At 45.4% G+C, this 15,235-nt stretch overlaps 1 protein-coding gene across 6 annotated transcripts in view; it reads right to left on the bottom strand.

Annotated features, from left to right (window-relative positions):
* Positions 1 to 1,295: 1,295 nt before the first annotated feature.
* The window catches only part of khk (ketohexokinase), a 45,205-nt gene continuing 31,265 nt past the window's right edge, over positions 1,296 to 15,235 (bottom strand). For 4 of the 6 annotated variants that reach the window (XM_085998738.1, XM_085998733.1, XM_085998732.1 and 1 more), the window contains 4 exons: positions 13,781 to 13,927; positions 4,340 to 4,428; positions 3,182 to 3,336; positions 1,296 to 2,079 (listed from right to left, as the gene is read on the bottom strand). In XM_085998738.1, the coding sequence (XP_085854864.1) occupies positions 1,994 to 2,079; positions 3,182 to 3,336; positions 4,340 to 4,428; positions 13,781 to 13,927 (477 nt within the window). In that variant the 3' untranslated portion in view covers positions 1,296 to 1,993. The remainder of the gene's footprint in view (positions 2,080 to 3,181; positions 3,337 to 4,339; positions 4,429 to 13,780; positions 13,928 to 15,235) is intronic. The other 2 variants (XM_085998736.1, XM_085998735.1) reach the window with 1 other exon arrangement.

The raw sequence follows: 15,235 nt of genomic DNA, 5'->3' as shown, positions 1-15,235 counted from the left end.
GCACGCGCTGCCTCTCCTGCGCATGCGTTCCACCACTGAACCCCTTCTGTCAGGGGAAAGGAAGTGCCGGTTTCCCACGCATGCGCAGTGCATGCACGAAACCGGCACTTCCATTGGGCTTACGGGTGAGTACCCCATGCGTACTCACCCGTGGAGACCCGAATTTCTGGGCCATTATATAAGTATATGCAGACTAACGTAGTGAAATTAGGCATATGATGTACACAGAACTGATACTGTATACACATTACAAGGTATGCAGGCAGATTTTGACAGTATATGCACATTCGAATGTACACCCTGAACATGACATCTGCATTTTGTAGGTATACCTTTTGGCAATATTTTCTGAAAGTTTTTACTTTGCATTTTTCCCCATCTTAAAAAGGTGAAAATCAAATGGTGCAATATTGACAACTGAACTCAGGTAAGAACAAAAGTAAATGACATTCATTTATTAACAAGATACATAGGCCTAGAAATTGGGTTGAGGCACCAAGTTCGCCTGGGCGCTGATTTTTGCGCAGCGTTTGGAGCATTAATGAATGTCAGAAATTCAGTTTCGGCGCCCCTAGAGGGAGACGGGGCGAGGCTCGAGGCGCTCCGCGTCCCTCTTAGGGCGCTGAAACTGAATATCGCAGCGCAACGTGCCGCAGCAGTACTGCAGGCCTTCCTCCCATTGTTAAGGGGCCTGCAACAGCGCGATCCCTGATCGCGAGTGCCGGCAAAAGAGCCCGGCACCGAGGAGAAGTGCCGGGCTCTCGGGGAAACAGCCGGCAATGCCGCAGGGGCGGGGGGGGGTTCAGGGGGACGGAGGTGCTGGCAGGCGGCCGCCCCGCACCTCCACCTTAACTTGCGCCACTGCCGGCACAGCCAGGCGCGGGTAGCGAACGGCGCTACAGTGGCGTTCGCTACCAAATATCGCGATCGGAGCGCTAATGAGGCGCTGCGCACACCGATGACGTCATCAGTGGCAGCGCAGCGCAACAGGCTAACGCCACCATTAGCGCCCCCGCTGAATATCGCAGGAGGCGCGGCCAGTGGCGCTACAGCCACTGACTGCCCTCTAGTCGCTAATAGGTGCGCAACATACCCAATTTCTCCCCCATAGAGTTTAGCATTTTCAATACTGGATCTCAGGTAAGAAATAGGAAATGTGACATAGTGGACCAGTAGCTATATTGTGAATTGGTTATCGCTGCTGCAGTTGTAATTTTGACATGACATTTTTGTAAAAATGGAAGGCAATATGTGCAATTTCAAAATGATTGATCTATCAAACGTTTAAAATAATAAATAGCTAATTTGTTTTTATTACTAACATTCCCACCTTTCCATGCTAGAATTCCACAGAAAAAAATTGGGTGAAGCTCTTTGTACCAAATAATCTCTTGGATTTACCAAATCTTACCAACATTCAGCATGATCCTCCAGTTTATTAAACTACAATATTTACAAAAAACTGCTCTCATTCAAACACATAATTAAATGATCATGCATGACTAAAATATTAAACTCAGTTTTCATCAACCAACTACATATCAAGTCATCCAGTGACCTCTTTAGGTCCAGAAACCAAAGTTAAGTGGAGTTACTACACTGCACACTTCCATTTTCATATATTCATGGTTCCTAAAGCGTTCCACCACTGGGGATTTTCCTCGCCTCATGTCTGGGTCTGTTGTAGACTAATTGATAGAGATTGAGTGCCATGATTAGTCAACAACTCCATTATTGTTATATCATGCGACTACCAGGATGGTAGAAGGTAGACAGACCATGGTCTTTCTTCATCTAGCAATTCCTATGTTCTCGTGTGAAGGATTTAATTATATTGTTTAATTTTTTTTTATTCAAAGAAAATGATCAAAACCATGTTTATCTATTTGCATATCAAATGGGTGCGCTAGTCAATATCTAGGTTCATCTGAACACTTTTCTCATTTCTATCATATATGGCTATTTATTCCTCTAACACATCTTTTGAGTTTTCTCAGACAATTCCATCATATCCTTGAATCCCACACTTTTTTCCTGCAATTTGGCAACCGAACGTCAGTGATTCCTGGATAGACTTGCCTGTAGGAAAATCACAGCACGGAGTGTCATGCTAGTCATCATATAGCATTATGAATCAAAATGTATACACATAACTTTAAAAATTAAACACTTTTGTGACTTTTTTTTACTTTTAAGTCATATTCTAATCAGGACATTGTCAATATAAACACGGAGTAACAAGATCATATGGCAGGGTTATAGAATCACACAAAATAGCTTTCCCATTGCTTAGTATGTAAATACAATGCCCAATATGATACTAAGCCATTTAAACCAGGAAGGTCCAAGGCCTTGGTTTGCACTCAGTTAACTAATCTCAGGCAGGGTGCGATTAGGAGCAAACTACAATTAGCTTCAGTTACTCTGGCTAAGGAGAGGAAAATTCATTCACTGTTCCACTCCTGATCCAGTGGTTTCTGATCAAAAAATCTCATATATGGGCATCTGGGTGAGGACAGGGTCAAGTTTAACTGCAGTGTTTCTCACAATCAAATAACTCATCCCACTTTCCAAGCTCACACATGAAGAATGCCTACTTGAGCAAAGTGCTGCCCAAGGAACCATATCACACAAAGTCTTGCCTTCAAGAAAGAAAAAGGGCAAGGAAAAAAGTCTCCATTTTTGAAGGTTTGTTTGCCCTCCTTAACCCCATCCTCATTCAAAACACTATTAGCCTAAGCAAGGGGAGAAGTAGCTAACCTATTTAATCTATCAGATAATTTGTTCTCTGATTATCTCTCTCTCGGAAAGCATTTTGCCTCCCCTCTTCCCTGGCAGCCAGGCTGAGATGGGGGACTCACCAGTGTAGATATGCAATTTACCTGTCCCTGGCACAATGTGCTGGTACATTGTAACTTTACCTACCTAGGGAGAATAAAAATTTATGGGCAATGTTGTGCTGTGTTCATTTTAAATAGTCATTGGTGGTCTTAACATTCACTAGAGAAATGTAAACTCAAAAGAATGTGCACAAAAAAACAATTCTACATTTGGATAAAGTTTTTTCTTCTTAAAGATGACTTAGCTTCATTAAAATACAACCCACCATCCACACAAAATGTGACTACCCACCTCCCCAAAAAATAAAACTAGATATTAAAGTCATCAAACACAGACCCACCATTATACAGTGAGAATAATACAGACGCATTGAATGTATCTCCAGCTCCAAGAGTATCCACGAGCTTTTCAGGAGGAAAGGCATTTGAATGAAACACTCCGTCAGGACCCATTGCGTCAGCTCCTTTCTCAGCCCATGCACAGATTAGGTATGCACTAAAGGTTAAAAAGAAAATCAAGTCTACAGCCATAATAGCATAATTTTGTTCTTTCAATGATAATTCCATTTCTAATCCTCTATCTGAAAAAGTACAATAAAGCAAAGAGATTGGTGTCAGAGCACCTTAATAGTTCAGGTTAATAAGGCCATAAAAAAGTAAACCAGGAACTAGGGTTTATTTCTAGAGGGACGGAATTGAAAAGTAGTGAAGTTATGCTAAACTTGTATTGAACCTTGGAGTACTGTGTACAGTTCTGGTCAGCATATTACAAAAAGGATATAGAGGCACTGGAGAGGGTGGATAAAAGATTTACAAGGATGTTACCAGAAATACGAGGTTATACCCATCAGGAAAGGATCACCAGGCTGGGTCTCTTTTCTCGTGAAAAGAAAGGCTGAGGGGGTGACCCAATAGTAGTCTTTAAAATTATGAAAGGTTTTGATAGAGTAGACAGAGAGAGAGTGTTTCCACTTGTAGAGAAGAGCAAAACTAGAGGCCATCAATATAAGATAGTCACCAAGAAATCAAATAGGGAATTCAGAAGAAACTTCTTTACCCAGAAAGTGGTGAGAATGTGGAACTCGCTACCAGAAGGAGTGGTTGAGGCGAATGGTATAGGTACACTTAAGGGGAGGCTAGATAAGCATATGAGGGAGAAGGGAATAGAGGGTTATGCTAATAGAGTTAGATGAGGAAGGATGGGAGGAGGCTCAAGTGGAGCATAAACAATGGCATGGATTGGTTGCATTGAATGGCTGTATATTCTATGTAATTCTACGTAGTTTGCACCAGGTTCCACTGAGACAAGGTCTGAGGTCCAGCATGTTCACACTGTTGCAGATACTTGACCACAGAGGCTTGTTGCAATGGCTTTGAGAACAGATGGCACTGTGGTAATAAAGCCCTATTTACATTATATATTTATGTCTAAAATCCTATTTATATCAATGCAATGTGACAGAAAATGCATTTGAATTTCGATCTCTGGTTGTACTCACCCAGGCTTTACCCGGTTGTAAAGTCCTTTTACTGCTTCTGATGCTGAATTAAATCCAAAATGTCTGGCAATATCTTTGCTGACAAAAACCTAAGGTGTGCACACACAAAAAAAAAGTATGTTTATCTTGAAAGCAAGCAAGCATTGCTTAGTTTGATGGATTTTATTCTCTTATTGTAGAAATATTTGTATTGGGGCTCATTTCAGATGTTTAGTAATAAACATAGTAATGACTACTGAAAATATGCTGCTTAGCTCTTCTCTGCCTTTCTACAGCTCCCCACAATGATATGAACAGCATCCTAATGTACATTATATAGTCTCTTACAAACTGCACTCCACATTCTGCTGTCTTAGAGATATCCCTACTTTCTGAAAATCGATGCTCCACCCACTATTCTTGTTAGAAATCTCAGTGACATTTCTAAACACTATCATTAATAGCCTTTATACAGCTTAAGCTTCACATCCTTAGTCTGCTTTTTCTTTAACTGTCCCTTTAAACTATACAGGTCCAAAATGAAACAAGACATTGAAGATATTTTTCCTGCCTACATTCTCTACTACTTTTTATGATACACCTTCAAGGTCTGATACTGCATGTGTTTTTACTTAACTTCCTTCTCACCACAGCACAGCTATCTTTTACAGTGACATAGGGGCCTAAACTGGATAGCCCCTGAAAATGGGCACGGGGATCGGGATGCGCAATTAACCTGTGCCCATTGATTGCAATGCAGGCAGCATGTCAACTTCGTACTGCCTGCTCATTTATATGATCTCTGTGTCCAGCTAGCGCTAACCACACTGCTCATTGGCTGGACGCATCAGCAGGGGGCCGATATCGTGAGAGGCTAGCACCTGTTAAAGCTAGCCTGCATCTCTTAAAGGGAAGGTGCATTGTGGCTGGAGCAGGTGCTGGGCGTCTTGGTTGAAGAGATTCTGACCTGGGAAAGTGTGAGGAATGGCACAACAGGGGAGAGAGCAAGCTCTAAGGTTTTCGGACACTGCACTTGAGGTCTTGATGGAGGAGGTGGAAAGGAAGAGAAACATCCTGTATCCGCAGGAGGTGAGGGGGGGAGGAAGCCCTCCAGACACACGGGTCTGGATTTTAGCCTGGAGGCACGTTCCATGCGGGGGGCTGTTGTGAGGTCGGGAAACCCGGAAGAATGGGTTTCCCGAATGTCCTGCAGAATTTAACTGCAGGGCTCCTGAGAGTGGGGTTCCTGCCCACAGGCAGCCTGACTGACAGGCTGGAGGCCTTTCGGGCGGGAAGCCTGTTTCACAAGGTTGAAGCCTACGAGAGCAGGTAGCCAGCAATATGTTTTCATATGACTTCATATAATTAAGATCTGTTCAATCTCCTGAAAAGGCTTTGAGCTTTAAGTAAATTGTGTAGATTTTATTTTTAAACCCCCTTTTTAGACATAATAAATTACTTTTTTTTTTAAATGACTGCAGGTGTATTGGGGGAGCGAGAGAGTTCATGGGGGCATGGGGGGGGGGTCTGGACTATGGCGGGTTCCAGATCGGGGAAGGAAGGGGAATTCGGGGGGGTTCCAATGGTGGTCCGGGGGTGGGGGGGGGTCCCAATTGCAGGGAGGGCAGGTCCGATGGTGCTCGGGGGAGTAGACAGATCACGGGGGTCGGGGGAAGTTTACTGGGTAGCCTGTGGGGCCTGGAGCACTCCTGCTCCTTCTGGTCCAAAAGCAGTGCTGTAAAGGCACTTACCTCATGGATTCAACCCTTCTGGCCTGCTTTCAGCTGCCGAGTTTCCCGAGGCCCAGGAAACCCAGCTGCTATGGTTAAAAATAGAATCAGTGTTAAAATGAAGGCAGGCAGCCTAATTATAATATTTAAATGACCAACCTGCTTCTCACGAGCGGATCGGTCACCCGCCCCTCATCCCACCTCCGTTAAAATCGGAGGTGGGTGGGTTCGGTTCCTGTTCCAGATTTTTGGCATTTTAACCTCTGACACGGCATCAATCCACCTGTTTTGGGGAGTTACGATTCACCCCATGGTCAATAGGCAGTGGGAGCAGGTAGCCGTGGAGGTCATTGCCAGCAGTCAAGCCCCAAGGACCTGGATGCAGTGCTGCAAGAAGTTCAATGACCTCACATGAGTTGTTAAGGTCAGTGAATGCATCTTCAAATACCACATCCTACCTACTAGCCTCAGCCACTGTTTAATTCATTACATCCCCATCACTCACCTACCAACAATCTCTATCAATCACGACTCATACCTAACATTCATATGCTTCACCTCACCCTCACACACTTAGCACTGCTGCAAGCCTTACACCCGCATCTCACAGCTTTCACACACTGACAGCTATTCAACCATGACAGCCACATCAGCCAAACAGATTGCATGACACTCACTGACACACTTCCCTCTTTCTTTCAGGGCAAGGTGGTACACAACCAGAGTAGGAGCTAATCGGAGGGGGACAGGCGCGCCGGCATGGAGCTGGCCATTATTGGCATAGCCATTGCTGAGGCCGGGGACGTAGGTGGGTCAGAAGCGTTCCTGGAATCACATGGGCTAGGTCCTCCTATCAGAAAGGAAGATTCCTCATATGCTTTTGGGGATTCTCTTTACGAACGGAATCCCCATAAGCATGAATCCAATCCCCAAATAACTCAATCATTTACACAACTGGAATAAAAATAAATGTTCCTATTTTCAAATTTAATTAAAAGTCCCTTTACAATAAAATTATTTTTCAAAAAATTACATTTTTAAACATTTTAACCTGGGCCAAAATTTACATAAACTAATTTTAAATGTTTTTGTATGATTTTTAATTTAACATTTATATTTACCCTTATGCTGGTGAAAGCAGGCTCTAACCTGCCTTTACCAGGCTAAGGGTTTTGTGGGCATTTGCTGGGCAGTAGTTGGGCTAATCTGTGCCAGTGAAAGTGATTTCTGGGTTGGTTAGCATGATCGAGGTGAACCTTGACAGATCACAAGTTCCAGGTTTTCGCGAATGCGCAGCACTTGCAGAAACCCGGAACTTGCGGGGCCTTTTACAAGGCCAACGACAGCGTGCGCTGTGTGTACGCTGTCATGGGGAACGGAAAATCCGGGCCATTATATTATTTATATGTAATATCAAGACAAAAATAAGATAAGGCTATTCTGGCTCTTCACCCTCCGCAGTGACAAATTTGGATTCGTTGGCAGACTCTTCACTCCTGAAGGTTAAGTGTTTGCACCCATAGCAGGATTTAAGCCCATAATGTAAGATTAGAATTTTATATTGAGTTTGAAAGTGTTTGGCCTAGAAATTCAGTGGGCTGCACCACCAGTTAGCGCCCAAAGAGTGCACTTAGTGGGTTTAGCGCCACTGGCCACGCCTCCCGTGAAATTTAGCGGGGCGCTAATGGCGGCGTTAGCCTGTAGCGCTGTGCCGCCACCGATGATGTCATCGGTGTGCGCAGCGCCCCGCTACTGCCCCAATCGCGATATTTGGTCGCGCCCCCCCGCTGTAATGCCGGTCGCAATTTGCGACCGGGTCAGGGGGGCCTACCTGCGGCGGTAGTGGCGCTAATTAAAGGGGAGGTGCGGGGCGGCCATTTTTTTTGCTGGCCGCCTGCCAGCACCTCCTCGCGCTGCCGCCCCCGGCCTCCTGAGCACCCCCCCCGGGCAGTGCCGGCTGTGTCCCAAGAGCCCGGCACTTCTCCTCGGTTCCGGGCTCTTTTGCCGGCACTCGCGATCTCCGATTGCGCTGGTGCAGGCCCCTCCCCTTTAAGAAGGGGAGGAAGGCCGGCATGTACCGCAGCGTGCCGTGCCGCAGCGTGTGGCGCTGTGGCACGTTGCGCTGCGATATTCAGTTGCAGCGCCCCAAGAGGGACGCAGGGCGCCTCGAGCAGCGTCCCGCTTCCGTTTGGGGCGCTGAAACTGAATATCGGGATGGCGCAAGTGGCTCCGTTCGCAGCGGTAATTCCGGCGCCCAGGCAAGCTTGGCGCCACTGAATTTCTAGGCCTTTTAGTTAAATCCAAAACTAGGGGCTTAAATCTAAACAAAGCAAAATACGTAGGTATGAGGGGCATGTTGGCTAAGGTAAATTGGGAAACTACATTAAAAGGTATGACAGTAGACAAGCAATAGCTAGCATTTAAAGAATTAATACATAATTTACAATAAGTATACATTCCTTTAAGGCACAAAACCCCACAGGAAAAGTGGTCCAACCGTGGCTAACAAGAGAAGTTAAAGATAGTATTAGTTCAAAGGAAGAGGCTTTTAATGTTGCCAAAAAGAGCAGTAAGCCTGAGGATTGGGAGGATTTTAGAATTCAGCAAAGGAGGACCAAGAAATTGATAAAGAAAGGGAAAACAGACTATGAGAGTAAACTAGCGAGAGACATAAAAACAGACTGTAAAAGCTTCTATAGGTATGTAAAAATGAAAAGATTAGCAAAAGTAAATGTGGGTCCTTTACAGGCTGAGACAGGAGAAATTATAATGGGGAATAAGGAAATGGCAGAGAAATTAAACAAATACTTTGGCCGGAATTTTGCCGGCGCTCAGAGGGTGGGATTGGAGGCAGGTCAGAGGTTAAATTCGCAATGATTGACGGCGGGTTCCGAACCTGCCGTGATACCGCCTCCACGCATCTTTCCCGAGTGTTGGGACTCCGATTTGCAAACGGTCCTGACACCAAGCAGCGGGAAAGGGATTAAAGGCACTTAACTGCCTATTAAGTGGTACTTTAGAGCTATTTTCACAGGGTTTTAGATTTTCCAGCTTCTGGGTCGGGTTTCACGACATTCCAACAACACGCCAGGTAAGTGAGGCGTGAACACCAGCGAGCTGGAGACTTCACAGCTGCAACTGCCGTGTCAAAGCTGCACTCTCAAATCATGTCATTTAGAAATCTGTGAGGTTGGTGGTTGAATAATTTGGGGGGCATATTCTGTCTTTAGAATGCAAGTATGTGTTGTGCACTATCGATCCACTGTAAGCTGCATTGCTGGATTTAAAGGCGCACTTACCCTAAACTATGCCGCCTCAAATTGCCAGCAGACAGATGGCAACGATGCCAAATCTTCGTTCGGCATCAATTTATTACAATATTGGCAAAGAACAGAAACTTTACAAATAAATCTATCATAACACCCAAGTGAGAACCCTTGTGATTATTAATGTGACATCTTCCTGCTTCTACGTTGTGAGACCCCTGTGGCTTCAGCATATGTGGAGGCAGCCTGCTCACTTCCCTGCTGCTTCTGCTTAGACACCTTTGGCTGGTTTTGCGAGCCTTGGAGGGCCCCGCCAAAGTCTGCTCCTCCTGCGGCTGTGCAGGGCAGACTCGGCCATCTCTGTTGGCTCAGGCAGATGGGACTCTGACCGAGGGCTCGGCCGTGGCAAGGGAGCGTGAGCGCGTGGAGAGGAGCCCCACTTCCTCATGCTCAAACACCACCATCCCTCTCATGGGTCACCCGCACTTCACTGCTAGCAAGTTGCTGGAGAGCACCTTGCTGCACATCGGTGGGGTCATGTGGACCCATCTCAGTATTGACAGTACTCATAACAAGGACATCCATGTGCCTCTGGTTCCACTCCACAATAGATGGCCTTCTATCCTCCACAGCTGACCATCTATCTAGAAGAGCCACCATGTTGGCTTGTGTCTGGCGAGTTAGGTCCTCCATGGAGGTTGCCATCCTTTCCATGGCGGCACCTAGATTGCCCATAGCGTTCACCATGGCATTGCTAATATTTAAGATGGGCTCCTCCATTCTCTGCACACTCGCAGTTACCGTGGAAGCAAACCCACTCAGAGCCTCCTGCACTTGTTCCTGAAGCTCCAGCACCGCTCTCTTTCTGGATGGCCCCAGAGGCTCAGCGTTTACATGCAGCTGAGCAGAGCTGGGAGAGCCCTGCATCCTCCGACGAGGACTCTCCACTGCTGAACCTGTCTCCAACATCTGTTCCTGCTCACTTGTGAGCTGTGATACACCAAGTGACAACACCTATCTCGCAAAAAACCCACTGAAGTGTGCGTCTCTGCGCTGGTGCTGGGTGCGCTGAATGCTAGTGATGCTGCTCCCTCAGAGGCTGGTACTTCCTCTGAGGAGTGCTCCTGCTCTTCCTCCTGGACAGTGGGGAGCGGGGCTCTCGATGGTCCTGTGGGGGAGCAAAGGCATGAGTTAGACAAGTGAAATGTATGTTCAGACACATCGCATTGGGCAGATGCTTAGCACTCAATCTCTATGAACATCATCTCCCATATTAGTCACTCATGAATGCTAAATCAGAGGGCTGGAAATCAATTCTGTCACCAGCTTGCTCTTCTACGCCCGTCTCTCCGTCCCCCACTTCCAGCTCCTCTGCACCTCCGACGATCTCCAGGACTGCTTCCTCAGCGCTCCTTAGGTGCACCAGGGATGGTGGGCCGCCTCCTGTCCTCCCCCTCTCCCTTTTATTGTGGGCTCTCTTCTCCTGTAATGAGAGACACAAGTGGAGTTTGAGAGAGATTGATGGAGTGAGTGTAAAGAATGGATGACATAGATGTTTAGAGGGAGACTATGAAGGAGTGAGGTGCACAAACCAAGTTCCCTCCCTGTGCATAGTTGTTAGCACTGCATAAGAGTGTGAGTGGTGCACAGTAAGATGGTGACGTGATTCTGTACAGAGAAAGAGAGGGATGGGTGAGGGTGCAAGGGATGTTAGAATGAGTTGGGATGTGCAGGGGAAGGTTGCCAATGCAGAGTGATGGGGATGAGAAGAGATGGGAGGCAGATGGAAGGTAAGTGTGATGTTATACTCACTTTTGCTGATCACAACAGATCATTAAACCTCTTGCGACACTGCACCCAGGTGCGTATGCAGAACAACCTCAAACTGACCTCATCAGCAATTTGCAACCAAGCTGCCTTGGTATGCTGAGGAGGCCTCCTCCTTCCATCTCCAGGGAAGAGGACCTCCTTACATCCTCTTACTCCCTCCACAAGAGCATAGAGGGAGTCCTGATCGAAGCGGGGAGCAGCCTTAGGTTTTTGCGCTGCCATACCTGCAACAGCCAGCACTGTAGGGAACAAAATGGAAATGAATCTGCAGAGGGGACATGGCCTCTTTTAAATAATCAGTCCAGCATCGCTTCCTCAGACGCGAGCAGCTGACCCGCACCCAGCAATTGCCTTGGAGAACCCGCACATTAGCATTAACGAGGCCAATCAATGTAAAATTTCAACTGCAGGGCGGTGGGAACCGGGAGCAGGTCCGGAACCCACCGACCAGCGGACTCACCATCATCCCGCCTCCAGGTGCAAAATCGCGGCCTTTGTGTCTGTCTTCATGGAAGAAGACACAAAAAACTTCCCGGAAATAGTGGAGAACCAAGGGTCTAGCAAGAATGAGGAACTGAAAGAAATTAGTATTAGGTAAAAAAAAAAAAAGTACTGGAGAAATTAATGGGACTGAAAGCCAATAAATCCCCTGGACCTGATGGCCTGCCTCCCAGGGTTTTGAAAGAGGTGGCGATAGAGATAGTGGATGCATTGGTTGTCATTTTCCAAATTTCCATAGATTCTGGAACGGTTCAAGCGGATTGGAAGGTAGCAAATGTAACCCCACTATTTAAGAAAGGAGGGAGGGAGAAAACGGAGAACTACAGACCAGTTAGCCTGACATCAGTAATAGGGATATTGCTAGAATCTATTATTAAGGGCGTGGTAACAGGGCACTTAGAAAATAATAATAGGATTGGACAGAGTCAACATGGATTTATGAAAGGGAAATCGTGTTTGACAAATCTGTTAAGAGTTTTTTAAGGTTGTAACTAGCAGAATAGATATAGGGGAACCAGTGGATGTGGTGTATTTGGATTTTCAGAAGGTATTCGATAAGGTGCCACACAAGTGGTTAATAAACAAAATTAGGGCTCATGGGATTGGGGGTAATATACTAGCACAGATTGAGGATTGGTTAATGGACAGAAAACAGAATAGGAATAAACGGGTCATTTTCGGGTTGGCAGGCTGCATTAGTGGGGTACCGCAAGGATCAGTGCTTGGGCCTCAGCTATTCACAATCTACATCAATGATTTGGATGAGGGGACCAAATGTAATATATCCAAGTTTGCTCATGATACAAAGCTGGATGGGAATGTAAGTTGCGAGGAGGATGCAAGGAGGCTTCAAGGGGATAGAGACAGGCAAAGTGAGTGGGCAAGAACATGGCAAATGGAATATAATGTGAAGAAATGTGGAGTTATCCACTTTGGTAGGAAAAATAGAAAAGCAGAGTATTTTTTAAATGGTGAGAGATTGGGAAATGTTAGTGTTCAGGGGGACCTGGGTGTCCTACACAGATCACTGAAAGTTAACATGCAGGTACAGCAAGCAATTAGGAAAGCAAATGGTATGTTGGCCTTTAGTACAAGAGGATTTAAGTATAAGAGTAAAGACGTCTTACTGCAATTTATATAGGGCCCTGGTGAGACCACACCTGGAGTATTGTGTACAGTTTTGGTCTCCTTACCTAAGGAAGGATATACTTGCCATAGAGGGAGTGCAACAAAGGTTCACCAGACTGGTTGCTGGGATGGGGGGATTGTCCTATGAGGAGAGATTGAGTAGACTAGGTCTATCTTCTCTAGAGTTTAGAAGAATGAGAGGTGATCTCATTGAAACATCCAAAATTCTTGCAGGGCTAGAAAGGGTAGATACAGGGAGGATGTTTCCCCTGGCTGGGGAGTCTAGAACCAGGGGTCACAGTCTCAAAATAAGGGGTCAGCCATTTAGGACTGAGATGAGGAGCAATTTCTTCACTCAAGAGGGTGGTGAATCTTTGGAATTCTCTACCCCAGAGGGCTGTAGAGGCTCAGCCGTTGAGTATATTCAAGACAGAGGTCGATAGATTCTTGCATATTAAGGGAATCAAGGGATATGGGGATAGTGCAGGAAAGTGGAGATGAGGTAGAAGATCAGCCATGATCTTATTGAATGACGGAGCAGGCTCGAAGGGCCAAATGGCCTACTCCTGCTCCTATTTCTTAGACATTGCTGCATTGTTAAAAGTGGCATCCTTCAGATGAGATACAAGCCCATTCTGGCAGCCTAGGTGTGCATTAAGAATGATGCTATTGCAAGAAGGTGATGAATTTGATCAGCTATCTGGACCAACATCACCCCCCTCCTCACCCCATCAATTAATACAACATAAAAACCCAGGTCAACTGCTCACTCATATCATTGCTGATCGTGGGGTTTTTCTGGTGCTGCATAGCTGCTGTGTTCGTCCACAAAACAACAATCACTGCACTTTAAAAGTAATTCATTCTGTGAAGTACTTTTGAGATGTTGTAATGCAATGTGATGCTATATAAATGCAAGTATTATTAATGTTAAATAAACAGGCCAGTTTAATTAACCAGATCATATAATGGCCCTTTTTCTTTCACATTTCTAAAGTAAAACATACCACATCTCCATGCCCAAAGAGCTGGTAGAGTTCTTCTCTTGTTTTCTCAATCTCCACAGAGGTGGTAATTCGCTGCTCTGCTGGTACAGTGGCATTGTACTGCTCGACTTGCTGTATCATAGCAAGTTGCTCAGATGCATTTCTGCCCTAGACAGCAATGACAATTGTGCAAATGCATGCTGTTGTTGTTGACATTTTGTAATTTTAAAATAAAACATACTGACATACAAGGACACGAGAGGCAACATTTGAAACTTTTACGGTAAGCTTCTACTTTTAGAAGGATCCATTGAAGGTTAACATACCTTCCCACAAAAAAGAGAGGAGACAGCAACAAGGCAACAGTTGGATCATTCACAGATATGGTGATAACTAATAATCTCTAGCAATGCCACCCATCACTGTACTCTGTTCTACGACTATGACTGATTTCATGTTTTATTCACTGCACCAATAAAGCATCACACAGACATACTACCATTTGTATCTTGGGGCAGTAGGGACCACATTTACAATTGTGGTTTCCCCACGCACCAAGTTTCAAATCTTAGTAAAATGGTAGTGAGATGCTAGCCCTCCTAGTAGAAGACAGTAATCAAAAAGAAAGCAAATCAAGAGCAGCATTAGCAGAGACAAAATGGGTGAGGTAGGAATTATCTCTTAATATAGCTTATTGTTTAAAAGAGAGAATAACGGGGCATTGGGTTGGTTCTAGATATTGAAGCCGTGAAGCAAAGTGACACAGGTTCAATCCTTTACAGTGTTGAGGCCCCCATTTAAGCACAATGTCTGAAGAGTCACTGAGCACAGGCCAGCCATATCCCCACAGAATGGAGCAAAAAACCTGAGAGAGTGTCTCTGTCTCTATCAGTCTACTTCTCGTAACTCGTTAAGAGCTTTGATGGGAAGCTGGAAGCAGGTTATCTATCTTTTGCTATTGGAGCTGTATACCCCGCTGTATAGAAGAAAGATGTGGAAGGGAGGAAAAATGAGGCCTGGGGAGAAGGTGTTGCATGTCTTAATTGAAGGATAACAACTTCCCAACAAACAAAACAGATTGACAGGGTTAGTCACTGAAGCAAATGGTTTGTAATAACACTATGGCCCAGAATTTGCTGAACAAATTACAGCATGTGAATGACACACGCCGTTATTAATGTGCAAATCGGCCAGCAACTTGTGGTGAGGAAGAGATACACGTGAATTGCAAATCGCCAGAAGTTGCTGGCCGATATGCGCTGCTCCGCCGCCAGCTTCACAAAAACGGCATTTCGCCATTAACCTCCCCGTGATTTTCATTAAGTTGCTGCATTTGTACATTAATTGCGCAACAGAACGTTAAGTCTAGTAATTAACAACGTAAATACTCTTTTAATGATGTAATGACTGCCAATCAACCTCTCTTGCCCAGAAAGTGAACAATTAAAAGTTTGGTGTCTCATTCCATCAGGTTGT

This window comes from Somniosus microcephalus, chromosome 10 (genome assembly GCF_052327205.1).
Source record: "Somniosus microcephalus isolate GS21.2 chromosome 10, FLI_Smic_1.0, whole genome shotgun sequence".
NCBI lineage: Eukaryota > Metazoa > Chordata > Chondrichthyes > Squaliformes > Somniosidae > Somniosus > Somniosus microcephalus.
The sequence above is the reverse complement of the archived record's forward strand: the minus strand, read 5'-3'. Positions and strand labels throughout refer to the sequence as shown.